We start from the raw sequence: 14,421 nt of genomic DNA, 5'->3' as shown, positions 1-14,421 counted from the left end.
ACTCTCTTGGAAAGGGAGGACAAGAGCATTGTTAAAGAGCCTCATGATCTGCAGGACCATGAGGAAAGATGAGAAATCATAAGGTTACAGTAATATATTCCTGTGTTCTGCTCCAAGATTATTTTCCCAAAAGCATTTTACAGAACTTCAAAACAAAATGAGAAACAGAAGTGGAAATTGAAAGGGAGGAGAAATAGCGAAATGGAGAAATAAAAATGGAGAAAGATAAAAAGGGAAGGGAAAAGAGAAAAGGGAAAAAGAGAAAAAGGAAAAAGCAAAAAATGGAAAATGAAAAGGGTACGTCCTTTGACCTATATTTAGACAAGCATATAAAGTGGAAAAGGGTAATTTGATTCCATAGAGTTATTGGGTGTAAGTATTAACAGCCTATCTGCTCTCTGATTACTCTAACAAGGCTCACAAACAGCAAGAGATTAAGACAGCCAAGCACAATCCAAGTCTTTTAGTGTTAACTATATTCACTTTCTACATTCACTTGCCTCATCTTTGACTGCTTTTTCTGTGATCACATCACTGAGAATGAAGCTCAGAAACAAATCAATTATGCAAAACCAAATTTTAAGTTCCCTTTTTAAAAATCACAGAAAGAAATAGTTTACAAGAGCCCTGCAAAAGTCATCTAATCTAATCTGCTGCTTAATGCAGGATTATCCTGAAGAATAATGTTGCCAAGAGCCCTATCTAGTCAAGTTTAGAATACTTGTAAGAATGGAGATTCCACAAGCCCTCTCACCAACTTCCTCCAGAACTTAACTGCTGCTATGGTAAAGATTTTTTTCTCCACTTGTTCAATCAAAATTTCCTTTGTTGCACCTTTTGGGTGCTACTTATTCTTATGCTCTGTTTTATTCTCTCAGAAGAGTCTGCCTCTGTTGTCTCTACCACCATTTAAATAGTGATGATGAGGACCACATCATCACCTTGCCCAAGAGTGGAAACTTCTTGAGGTACAGGGGGGCTGAAGTTGTTAAGAAAGACACCTAGGATCTACAAGTCAACAATAATATAATATTGAACAGGAGCAGCTGACAAAATGGTGATATACCAATAAAGAGAGAGAGAGATAGAAGATGTCAAAAATAAATGCTGTACACTGCAGGCTATTCTAGCTGCTTAACAAAAAGTTTCATCTTCAGGTGAAGAATGCCTTAAGTTTCTAAACTGCAGCAAGACAGGCTCAGTTTGAGAAACCCACAGATAATGTGAATTTGACCCTCAATTTTTAGGCATTCCCTACCACTTATGAGATGTATTTTAAGTAAACTGGAGGTTGAGAACTCTTTGTTTCATGTCCATTACAGAGGTAGAGAACCATCTGAAGCCTGTCAAACTGATCCACTTGTACTTCAGGACAAATAAAGGCTTTATGAACAAGTTCCTCTCTGATCCTTGTGCAGATGCAAGAGGATGTGGAGACAAGTGCCGAGTGTCTCCCTGCCTCTTCTAGTTTCAAAATGCAAAGTTTGCTCCTTCTACATACTGTGAATCAAAACTGGAAAGGCCGAAAGAAGTTGGAGACACACAGTTATCACAGCCTCCTCAGTAAGGAAATAAACACCACCTGTCAGCCACTTTGATGATGGTGTCATTCTAAAAGATTGTTCCACATGAATTTCCCTTCATGATTTCAGTCTGCATTGTTTGTGTTACTCTGATCTAGGTTTAGAGATTCATCTATGAAGAAAATACAGCAGAGCTAAGTGTTCAGACACAGAACCTTTTGTTCATATCAGATAAACATATCACACACACAGGGATAGTTAATATTTCCAAAATACTTCAATGTATGACTATGGTATTGTAATTATACACAGAACAGAGGACAAGACAAGGTATTCATATAGACAGTCTTGCTTTCCCCATAGTTGTTTCAGGCATTTGTACCAAATCATGTATTTACTATTGTTTTGCTGACTGTATAGGAGCTAAATGAGACAGAAGCTTCTTTTGAATGCTCTTTATGGACATTCTGCAATGTGTCTGGAAACAATATGTTTTGGCATAGGACACTTAAGATATTAGTAGCTTCAGTGTATGAGAGGGCTTGTAAGCAAGTATTCATTTAACACTCATACTGTAAATACTTGGGAGTGTCTGCGTTAACTCCTAGCTGAAGGAGCAGTTTTATCCCCACTTCCTTTTTTTAATGAAAACTTCTTTGTTGAACAAGTCAAAGCTCATGTGGGCAAAGCTGTAACAGAGTTGCCACAATTCCATGTCGTCTTTTGAAATTCTGTAAGAGAAGTGTAAAAAAGAAGCTACAATACTTCAGGTCATCAGTGGTTTGTTTATTTTTCCACTGAGAAAGCATCCTTGAAATTTTGTGAATGTTTACACTTGCACTGAACACTACCCCCGCACCCCAACTCATCATGTCTCTGGACTAGGATGTTGCAATGTGGTATTATTTGTCAGATTTGCATCTTGAGATAGATTTAACTTTCACTTTAAGTGCATCAGAAAAAAAGCATATACCCCCAAGACCCCCTGGAAACCCAACATACAAAAAACCCAACAAAAATACATGTAGAAACAAAGCCTTGATTATAATATAAGGGCACCTTAAGCAGTACTTTGAGTTCATTCAAGTATTATTTGGTAAAAACAAATGGAGCTATACACTAATATTACATATGTACACTGAAAACTAAAACTCTTTCAGGTAAGTGTTTTTACATTAATACCATTTCACTACAGTAAGTAATAGGTTATTTTGATCAAGAGCCAGATTTTTTCAGCTGAGAAAACTTTCAAAACTAGTATGTGTTTTACACCTTTCCTGTAATCACGTGTGAAAGAAACTAAAGACAGAAACTAAAAAAAATCAAACCATGAGGGTTAAACCACATTCATGGCTAGCCTGAACAGGATGAAATGTTTGCTTGTTTTTAACTGTGAAAAGCATGAAAGGGTTCGAGTCATGTATATCCACACCTACAAGCACCACAAAGTGGCAGCACTACTGTGGAGCATTCATTACGGATGAGTGGTTCTGCCTTACCAAGTCAAGAGCTGTGCTAGTTTGGCAGTGTTGAAACAGATGGAACTGGAACAGCCTTTGGAAAGTTGAAGACTAAGAAAAGCTAAGACTTTGGCTCTCTGAGAATAAAAAAGCATCACATTCACAGAAGTGACACAGTATATTAAGTTGGTTCTCAGCTAACCAAAGTAGGATGGCAGAAGTAAAAATCCTTACTGTGGGGAGACACTGCTCCCTCACACCTCCCTCTGTGAGGCAGCCAAAGGACTGGCAAGAAGGATTCCTGATCAATGGATTATTTTGGTGTTAGGAATTCCAAAAAATGAGAGGATTCCTGGAAAAGCCTTCAGTTTTGCATATTTTTCCCCTCAGTTTGCTTTGTAGACCACCATGTACACATGAATGCCTAATAATTACTCAAGCTACCAGCACATTTGTTTCAATTATCCACAACAACTCTTTTACATCTGAAGATTTACCTTCTCATGCAATGTGACAGTGCTGAGACAAACATCTTCTGTGGGACAGAAACAAACACAGGGACAAGCAGCAACAACTCTAAATTCATGTATTTCAAGAAATGTTGTACCTGCAGTGTGCTTGACAGCTGTTAGGTATCAAATTAAGACATCAAACATACCATGGTACAGCATATATGCATGATGGTGGGGGGAAAAAGGGCTTGATACATACTGTCACCTGGTTCCATTTCTTCAGTACTGTCAAAGAGGAGAAAATTATAAATTTAGAAAAGCTACACAGTTCTTTTCCAACCCCAAACAGATCTGCTCTTTCTAGTTGCCTGTTTTTCCCATGGGCATGGCTCACAGCTCAAGTGTTGTGGTTCTAATTTATTTTAGTGATTCCTTGTTAAGTAGTTTGTTATGTTGTACCCCCATGTTCTCCCTGAGTTGGTTTACCCCTGGGTTTTACCCTCCCTCAAAGCTGTCCCTCATGCCATTCCCCGCCCCTTGTTCCAGCTCTTTCCCTGCCTGTCAAGGAAACCCAGCCCTTGATTACCAAACCTTCTCTGCCATTTAAACCTCAGGCCAATCCCTGACTGCAACACTCTTTTGGAATTCCCCTACTCCTCAAAGCCCCATTGGCCCATGTGCCCCGTCCTCTCCACTCTCCTACCCCAGTTAGCCCCAGACACTTGATGTAATCCTCTCACTCCTCCCCTGAGGATTCCCTATTGGCTAGCTGTTTGTATCCATCCCATGACTTTTATCTGTACAAAACCCTTTGCACAGAAGTGCCCAGGGCTCTTTGTTTCTGATCCCTTTTCTTGGAATAAGCCCTTCCTTGTGGAAACTCAAGACGGAGGGCCTCCTCCTTTCTCCTCTGCCTGGTCGCTGTTGTGCCTTGTGTCTGGCACCTTAGAGCAAGTGGCTCTAAAGATTCTGCTTCTGGTAAATCCTCATACTGCAGCAGTTCCCCACTCCTGGTGTGGCGCCAGAGTTCTAAGAGCTAGCCCGGGCTCCAGTAGACATGGCACTCAAGTTGTAACATTTTTGAAGGGATCGCTCTTGATTATGGGACCGGATTCTACCTGAGATGTTCAGGGTTCAGTCTATCACATCATCCATATTGTGAATGAAGATGTTAAGGAGTGTTGGGCTCAGTATGCAGCACAGGGTAGTACATTAATGGAGTGGTAACAGGCACCCAATTAACTGCACTTCATACCACTGATTACACCCCTTCAAGCACATGTAGGTCAGACTGTTGTAATACACATCACTGCCCAGTCATCTTGTCCTTACTTTAAGAATTTACCTACATGGATATTACAGGAGACAGTGCTGAAAGTCTTGCACAAGACCACAAATATCAGCTGTCTTTTCCTCACACACTGAGCTGGTTATTTCATTGCTGAAGACTGTGAGACGCCCAGGCAAGATTTTCCCCTTCCTACTTTTATACTGACTACTCCTAATCACCTTGTTCTTACTAGAATGGCTTCCACAATTATGTGCTCCCACACCTTCCCACGAACTGAGGTCAGCTGCTCAGCCTGCAGATACCCAGGTCCTGCTCCTTGCTCTTCTTGAAAACAGGAGTGACGCTGGATTTCTTTCCATTAATAGGATCTCCTGATCAGCACAATCTTTCAAAGATTGTATTCCAAAGTTCTATCTCAATGATATCAGCCAGTTTGATGAGCCCTCATGGATGTGTCTCAAGAGGTCCTGTGAACTTGCAGATATCCAACTGATTTCAATATCTCTTCTCTCAGTCTGCCTTAATAGAGAACTTGAATTCCTGCCTTCAGACTTTCCCAGTGGGCTCAGGGGCTCAGTTTCCTGGAGGGAAACCTTACCAGTAAAAAGTGATGCAAAGAAGGCATTGAGTACCTGGCTTGTTTCCATGCCCAATCACCAGATTTGTTGCTCCATTTAATTTTGCAGCAGATCCATATTTTCTCTCTTTTTTTTTTTTTTTTTTTTTTTTTTTTTTTTTTTTTTTGCCGCTGGTATACCTGTAAAAGCCTTTCTTGTTGCTCTTCTCTTTCCTTAATATATTTAATTCCAAATGGGTTTTGACTTTTCTAAGCTCATTCCCATGCTCTCAGACAGCCTCTCTATATTTTTGCTATGCTACCTGACCCTGTTTCCAACTCTCATATGTTTCATTTTACTATTAGAGTGTACTTATATGAAATATCATCAGAGTTGAATCAGAGCTTGAATGTCACACAGGTTTATGTTCTGAAACTGTTTTTCAGCAAACCACAATTACAAGCTATTCAAAATATCCCCAACTTATAGGAAATTTTGAAGCATGTTTTGGAGCACTATTCTTTTCTCTCAAGAGTCATCAACTTACTCTTTAGCAGGCAGCACAAAATTAAAATTATTTCTAGGTAGGTTCTTTTCTCCTTGAGTTAGGTTATGTGTGTCACTTGTAAGAATGGCAGTGATTATAAAATGCAATGAGTTATGACAGATGCTATAATGCTGTCTTGGTCACCAACCACCAAAAAAGTACTGAGAAAATCAAAAGCTATGTTCAGTTTTTCAAAGAAGCAGAGCCAGACATCATGTCTATGTATGGAACTCTGATTTCACAGTTTAGAGGAAGATATGTCACAAATAGGACTGGAAGTTAATGCTACCTGAGCAGTTATAAGTTACTGCAGTAACTCCTCACAGCAAGAGTTACTTGGATTCAGTGGCAGCAGAGGTGGTAGACGCAGAATCATAAGACCCAAGAGGTTCCCAAATACAGAATGAACTGGCTGAAGCCCTTACTTGTTAATATTTTGTCCTCTATACTAAAGATGAAGCAAAAGACCGTGAATGATGGGGCAGTTCATATTCATTGCTGAATCACTGTTACCAGATTTAGGCTTCCAGCAATTGAATGTTTGGAATAAAACACATTTGAGTGCCTCTAGAAAACCCTAGTTCTTCTCAGAACCCTTCAGGAAAACTTCATACAGACCCCAGTTCTTCTCAGACTGGGATATAAGACAGCCACAAATTATTTAAAACACTGCAATTCTTTTTCAGGATACATTCAGCTCTGCCAGTTGCTTTTTCCAAGGTTTTCTGATCAGAAAGTATCCTGAATAATACATCTGTCATTTCACATTGCTCATATGCAAATATATTAAAACTGAGGTTTGCTCATTTTATTCATTCTTTGGGAGAATTCTACTTGTACTTTACTGTCTGCAACATTTATGAATTTTTAAGTTTGGGAGCAGGAGCTGCTAGAGATGGGAAGGTTTAACGAAGAGAAATAACCACAGTCTAAATTGCTGTTTGATTTTGTTGTTTTATGAACCTGCTATAATCATGTCGGTTGGCCAAATGGGAAAAGATTGTTTGAGGATTTAAAATTAATGATGATAAATAGACATACTCTCTTAAATAGTTACCATTACTGACAGCCTAAATAAAGCAATCAGAATTCACTGAATTGTAAAATTTACTGTCTTTCTAGCCAAGACACACTTCCATAAATTGGCAAAGGTACTGCATGAATTTGGTCAAATGTGAGACACCACTACAAGAAAAAAAACAAACTGATCCATGGCTAACACAGCAAAGGAAAGGAGAAGAAATCACAGCCAAAAGGACAGACATCCTCTAAAACAGGCATTTGATCTCATAATTAACATGTTAGAATAAGAAATATGTTATTTGGAACACTTTGAATATACCAGACGTAAGTAATACAGTCAAATCTTTCCTCCTGATGCTTTGAAAATGATTGAAATGATCCTTCAAATCTAAATGCAAGTGGCAAATGCAAGCACAAATGTGTTTTTGAGTTCTATTCAAGATCATGGAAACAACTGCTTACTCCAGACTTCCAGTGTGCCCAAGGACACCTCCAGGGAGGAAATGAAGACAATCATTATTATATTATTATATTATATTATATTATATTATATTATATTATATTATATTATATTATATTATATTATGGATGTAGACGCTATATCCACCCCAGCTGGTTTCCTCTTCTGGGGCCTCAAAAAAAAAAAGCTACAAAATGTCTTCTGTTGCCTGGTAGAGTCACTTAGGAAGCATGTAGTTTATTGTCCAAGAGAATTAACATGTAGAGAGTGTTTCACAGAAAAAGAATCCATTTAGAAAAGTGACAGAATGGAACAAATTTTCTAAGTCAGGTTTGTTCTACTGGTGTTATCAATCTCTTCAGCTACTGAAAGAGATGACCCCAACTGAAACAAACTGATTTTCTATTGTAAATTACTATGTTCTGCATGGAAAGCCCTTTTGTCAACTATGAAATCAGGCTCGGCTCCACATTAAAACATACACAACAGCTGGTAACAGCTTGAAGTCGTGCCTGAAGGATCACAGTGGCTCATTCCATTTAGACTCAATTGCAGTTTGATGATGTCCAAATGCTCAGTCTGGTACAAGAGGATTGCAATGACATCTGAGTTCTCTTTAAGGAGGACTGTGCTATATTATCACTATAGTTGTGTCCTGTCTTTGGAAAGAATGGGCTGAGCCATCCCCATCATACATGTGATTGCACGCATTTGAAACTTAGAGCACATACAGTATATACTTGGTAGAAACAAGATTTTACATGTATAGACATGTTTGTTTACACTCATGATGTCAGTTCACTGTGAAGAGAGGCTCCGGTTCTCTGCTTGTAAGAATCACACCAGCTGATCATCAGCCAGTGAAAGTCAATAATTCACAATTCCTCCATTAAACTCAGCAGGTCATGAGTGCAAAGTTTATGTCAACAGCCTAATGACAGCCTTTCTGTATACAGAGGACCAATGAAAGAGACAAATATTTACTTTTTGTAAACTATTGCTAAGCATGTTACTTAGGCCAAGAAAGAGCTGTTCAGCATGGCTAATAATAAAACCCAGATGTCAATGAGAAATTTGTAAAGCTTCTTTTAGAGTTCATAAACATAACATAAACTGCAGAACCACACACATTTAAACATTTTAAAAATATTTTTTTTAATTCAGGCATTAAATTGACTGTAAAGAACTGAGAAACTCTTGACAACTGCCTAGATGTCCTAGAAGAATAAATGTCACTTCTGTAAGAAGCTAGAGCAAGTCATAGGGAGGAGTCTATCACTCCAACTTCAGCAGGGTTAGCATTGAAATTTTCTGACTTTAGGCCTGTCCACAGTTTGGGTGCCAGCATGTTCAAGGCTGTGCTCTGAGTACTTTCTGTTCACTAACTTAACTTGAAGAAGCAAAACATGTTAAAAGCAGCCAGGGTAATTAGTGTAAATCAAGATACATTATCAGGCATAATTAAGGGCCAAGTACATGCACTGCAAGGCAGTACCAGATAAGACAGACCACACTTTTATGAACAGAAAGATACATGCTTAATTGTTCAATTTGTCAATTAAACAAAAGAGAAGTGATGAAGTAATTCATTAAGACACCAACATATCTTCGGTCCTCCTGCACAAATCCAATAAGAATAGGGTACTGTATTTGCAAAATTTTTGTGAACACTAGAGAAAAACTGCAAAAGCTCCCCATGGTTCAAATAACACTACATTTGGGTGAAGAGGAAGAAAGCATTTTATTCCTTCCTATTTGCACATGTGCAATGCTAGCTGCAGTGAAATGGACTAAAACATTTTAACAGAGATAGTAAAATTTGTCATTCTAACTCAGAGAAACTTCTGAGATTTCATAACTCCTGTTCAGTTTCACTCTGAAGCAAGGTCACATTATTTCTTAAAAGTTTTCTTGAAGTAATAATCCAAAAAATCCCATGAATTTGCAGACCATGCAACTGAATTTTAAAGTTCTGAACTAAATATTTCAAAATCTTAAATATTTGTTTTACAACTAGTAGTTCATTACTTCAAATATAAGTTTTTATACACTTTCTTTTTTAAATTTTCTGTTTTATTCTACCACGAAAGCAGTAGCCAGAAATTCTAGGACCTGGAAATGAAAGCAACACTTCTTCTAAAAGAAAAGATTCAACATATGACAAGTTTACTAAAAAGTTAAACTAGAGCCCAGAAGTTCTCAAACAATTTCAAAGACTGTCATCTGAATGACAACTTCCCATCATTCTTTCCATCCCCCCACCCCCCCTCCCTTTTTCTGTGTAGGAAATAATCATAACTAGACAATTTGCTCAAGAGAAGCAAGACTTGGTCAAAACATTGTTCCTGATAGGAAACTAATTAAAATTTTCTAACTAATCTTTCTAGTATCTCTCACAAAGTAATGAAAAAACTCAAGCCCTCTGCTGGACATCTGCTGAGGCTTTTGTTTTATTGAGTACCCTCAACCCTGCTCCTCAATTCAGTGCTCCCCCAAGCAAAACAAAAAGACAAAGATGGTGAAGGCAAAGATGGTAAATTTTTCTAAACTGTGAGGGTCACTGCTTTGTATTCAGGTTTGTGAATTGGTCTTTTCTGGTACTGCCTGGCAGTGCATGTACTTGGCCCTTAATTCAGAGGGCCAATTCGTCACCCTGTGTCTCCAAGCATTTTAATTTTAAATACACAGTTTATTTTTGTGCACTCTACTGCTGAAAGGAACGGTGAGAAAGGAAAATAGGGTTATTTCTCCAATAGTTAGACTGAAAGATTTAAAGTATGAAACTCTTCTTTTCAGTTACGAGTAGAATTTCTAACAGCCATCTATTTGCAGCACCAGAAGGAAAGGAGTATTATTCCTGTCTCTGGCATTCAACATCCAATTTCAGAAGATGAAATAATTTAAACCAAGTGTTAGGAAAAGGTGCTGTGTAATGGAAAGTATGAGACCCCCATTATGTCAAGCACTTAAAAATCAGATGTGAAAAAATTCAGTAAACATTTGGGAACAGGAACTTTTGTATTAACAGACAAATGAGTAGAGAATATAAGGACAAGACAATCATGAAGGAACATTTTCCCAGAGCAGTGTCTAAGTCTCCAGTGATCTTAGGACACTTCCATAACCATGATCTTCATTCATGGTAAGGTTAGGAGTCCTTCCAGCAGCAGTAAAATTCTGCACTGGAAGAAACTGTCCAGAAACAATAGTAATTATCTTTCCTAATTCTGACATATGATCTGACTTTCACAGATAGGAGATTTAAAAAAAAACAGATCTTCAGGTAATAGAAACAAGCATAGATCCACTAAAAGAGAACTTTTATATCAAATAAATATTTGCAGTTTCTGTCACTTTACTTGCAGCTTTAGTGATCTTCTGATTATTTACTTTGTGTGCCAAAATTTGGTTCTCTCCTGTCCAGACCTCTCTCATACACTGTCATTCATCAGCTCAAGAAAAACATTTTTACCTGATGCAACAGATCTTCCTTCAGTGGATAGACAATATATCAGTCACCATTTAGATATACATTTCTTAATTTCAAGACCTGGTTTCTGATTGTTTCCTTAATTAATTACATATACAGCACTACACATTTCTCATCTGTACCTGTAGCTTTTTTTAGTGATAACTAATCTGTGGCTTTTTCTCCTATTGAAATAACCACCTGGGGCTTTGTCTTTTAGATGCCAAAGTGCCAGTGATCTATGACAGTGTCAATTAAAAGGCAAAAACAAATCTGAGTAACATTAAAGTCTTCATGTGTGGTATCTACATCCCATCAACACTTTCTAATGTTCCTATCACACAGTTATCTAGAGGTCATTTACATAACAAATTCCAACTATTTTTGCAAGGGAGTTAAAAAAAACTTTTTGGTGTAAATATCGCCATTCCTAATGGCAAAGTAATATGTGAAATTTTTTCTCTTTTCTTAAAATTACATGTAAACTTTCAAATCAGTGTTCTCTCACTAGTTAAATGTAAGGCTATGCCATCCAGAGATGCTGAGGAATTTGGCTGTGTTACAAGAACATATGATCTGAAATTACAAAAAGACTTTTCACTGAAAGTCCATGAAGACTGGACTGGTAAAACAAAACATTTAACTCAAGAGATTAGAAAATCTCAATTTGTTCAGCCTCTTGCCAGGAGAAATCTCAATGCACTGGAACAAGCATCACATCCATGTCTTTGCAATCACATCATGCCTGGCACATTCCTGATATGCCCACAGTGACACATCTATCTATCCTAATTGTAAAAAGATTCAATATTCTGAATTTCTTTAAAGTATTTTCTGTTAACTATTATACTCTGAAGATATATTGAGAAAGCAGTCATGATAGGCTGCCTTAGAGCTGGAGAACCAATATATTTATTTACCCTCATCCAGCATGAATGGGAATTTAAGCTCCTAACTCACAGCAGCTTTCCTGTATGAAATGATGAACAGTAAGCAGCAGAGAAAATGAAGAACTGAAATGGTAGTCTTTTTCCATATTTGGAAAGCAAATCTTAAAATCCACACTTAGTCTCAATTTATAAACATGATTTGGAGAACCCTTACCTTCTATGATCTGAGCTGCTGCACCAGCATGGATTGACAAACCAAAGAGCAGTAGCGACAAGTCCCAGGTCCACCAGGCATTCCTGGAGCAGGTGTGCCAAAAAAAGGGGGGTAGGGAAAAATGAGACCAAAGAGCGTAACACAGAAACGCATGGGGAAAAAGAAAGAAAAAGTAAAATTTAGAAGCAAGAGTTCTTACCATGAGAGCATTTTCTGAAAGTCAGTGGAAGGAACTTAAGTGAGAAAAAAGTGCAGTGCACATGAGTTTTATGCTTATGAAAATAAGAAGTTAATAAATACTGAAGCCTGCTGTTTCGCCTCTAACGTTCAGACATAAGTGGAACAAAAGCAGCACTCAGGCTCTCTGTGACTCACTGCAATTCACTGCTCCAGCTCTGAAATCTGACTCTGTGTAGACTTTCCTGTCAAATCACTGCAGAAAACTTCCTACTGTATTTATGAATGGACACCCCTTACTGCTGTACACCATCCCAGCGCTGTCATTATCTAGCCCTGTCTTTAACTGCTGTGTACCCTGACAGGCAGCAGCACAGCTTCTCCAGCTTCCCCTCCTGCCTGGTCACAACCTCCACTTATCCAATAAAACATGACCTCCACCATCCTTCCATCCAGCGTGACACAGGCAGTGATACAAATTCATCTATGGAATGGACATTTTCCCTGCCATTTTAGCCAAACTTTATCAGAAGCAAATTTGAAGGTATGAGCAGGACAGAGCAGCAGTTAAATGGCAACAAATGCCTGGGATTCACACCTGCACTGTCTTACAGATTTTGTCACCTACATTTCAGACATTTTGAAGTACACCCTTTTCTCTGACAATATCTCTAAGTTTAATACTCATATTTACAGAGATTTACAACCTGCATGTTGTTTGAGAATGTATCTCAACCTCAGCAGCTACACATATATGTATCTGCTATAGAGATCCTGTAGCTGAGCATTTCTAATAGTTTCCATTAAAAGTGTTACTTCACTCCTAACTCAATGAATAGCATTTTTCCCACTTGTAGTACTTCAAAGCTAGCACTTTCCCAAGGAAGAAATTCTGCAAGGATATGCTTGAAATTAATCAGACAACTTTTAAGTCATCAGATGTTTAACAAAGTCTGCAATTGTCACTTTTTGATTGGAGCAGGAGAGAGCTTGGAAAGTTCTGCATATGGAAATCAACTAGTGGGCTTTTGGTAGATTTAGGCTGAAAAATGCTGAAGATAACCTTAGGAGGATGAAAACTAAAAATGGATTTACCTAGGATGGGAAGTGGAAGACAGACAGGAGCAAAGTTTTTTGCAGTAATGAAAGAACAATCCCAATCAATAAACAAATTTAGGAAAAAAATCATTTTACTATGAATAAAATGTTTGAGTTTGGGGGTGGTGGTATTTAATTGGCTATTTTGGGGGAGGTTTGTTACTGGGTTATTTTAGTGGCTTTTTGTTATTGCTGTTGTTGGCGTTTTTTGACTGCCAGTTTATTTATTTACATTTTGTTGAATAGGAAGTACAAAGGTTCAGGCTTTAAAATCTAGAATCTTGATCTACCCCAGGCTCCTGTTTTTTGTTAGAAACCACAACATGTCAGGTCTCTCCAGGTATAATTTTAACTAAGCGGCAGACCAGTATTATTTGCTATCTACCTTCTCCATAATGACAGGGAATGAAGAGATCAAGTTACCTTTAATCAGGTGTCTTAATATAAACACAGACAGTTTTATCTTCTTCAGAGGACCAAGAACCCCCTGTTTTCAGGTGTATAGTACTGTATCAGGGCTGAAAAAATGTTTAATCATTCACCTTTTTGATTTGAGGCTGTCATCTTCTTGCTTTCTATCTCCCTGAAATTTTTCCATTGTTACCACCAGCCACACTGCTTACAGAAACAGTGTTTGTAACATTTGGTCAAATCATACTTTTTGCCTTTATCTTGCACACTGTATATATGTTACCATAAGAGAAAATACTGAGGTTTTAAGCATTCATGGAAAATGACTTTATATATGTAAAGTATGTATGTATGTAAGCCTGGCTTACTTTTCCATTTTTTTCAATTTTTTTTTTCAGGTTTAATATTTGGCAATAGCTACAATGAGCCATTGTTAGTCCTGTTGAACTATTTTTAAACTCAGTTCCTTCCTTTGATAAGGAATGTCAGTGGATTACCTTCATAATCCTTCCTGTTGCAATAGAATATTTAATCCAGTATACATGACCAAAACATATGTCTGCCTTGGTATCTTACAGTAGACTAACATATTTAAGAGACAAATGTAGAAGCAGTCTCCAGTTTTATAAAACTTGTAATGAATTTTTACAGTATACACAGCAAAGACCTAATTATTGGATGTATTTTTCCACCAATTATAGAAAGCCCATAGAAATGAAGAAAGTAATATTATATTAATGCAAATGATCTACATGAAATGCTGCTGACACTACCTTTAGTTTCTGCTGGACATTTTAACATGGATATCTGGCCAATGCTCAACATCTTTATCCAATACTGGATAAAGAA

The 14,421-nt window shown here is 37.7% G+C and overlaps 1 protein-coding gene across 1 annotated transcript in view; it reads right to left on the bottom strand.

Annotated features, from left to right (window-relative positions):
- COL15A1 (collagen type XV alpha 1 chain) overlaps window positions 1-12,451 on the bottom strand; it is a 123,345-nt gene extending 110,894 nt beyond the window's left edge. The window contains exons 1-2 of the mRNA XM_068200539.1: window positions 12,086-12,451; window positions 11,887-11,969 (exon numbers count right to left, since the gene is read on the bottom strand). Coding sequence (XP_068056640.1) covers window positions 11,887-11,969; window positions 12,086-12,096 — 94 coding nt within the window. The 5' untranslated portion in view covers window positions 12,097-12,451. The remainder of the gene's footprint in view (window positions 1-11,886; window positions 11,970-12,085) is intronic.
- Window positions 12,452-14,421: the final 1,970 nt, after the last annotated feature.

This window comes from Anomalospiza imberbis, chromosome 1 (genome assembly GCF_031753505.1).
Source record: "Anomalospiza imberbis isolate Cuckoo-Finch-1a 21T00152 chromosome 1, ASM3175350v1, whole genome shotgun sequence".
Classification (NCBI taxonomy): domain Eukaryota; kingdom Metazoa; phylum Chordata; class Aves; order Passeriformes; family Viduidae; genus Anomalospiza; species Anomalospiza imberbis.
The sequence above is the reverse complement of the archived record's forward strand: the minus strand, read 5'-3'. Positions and strand labels throughout refer to the sequence as shown.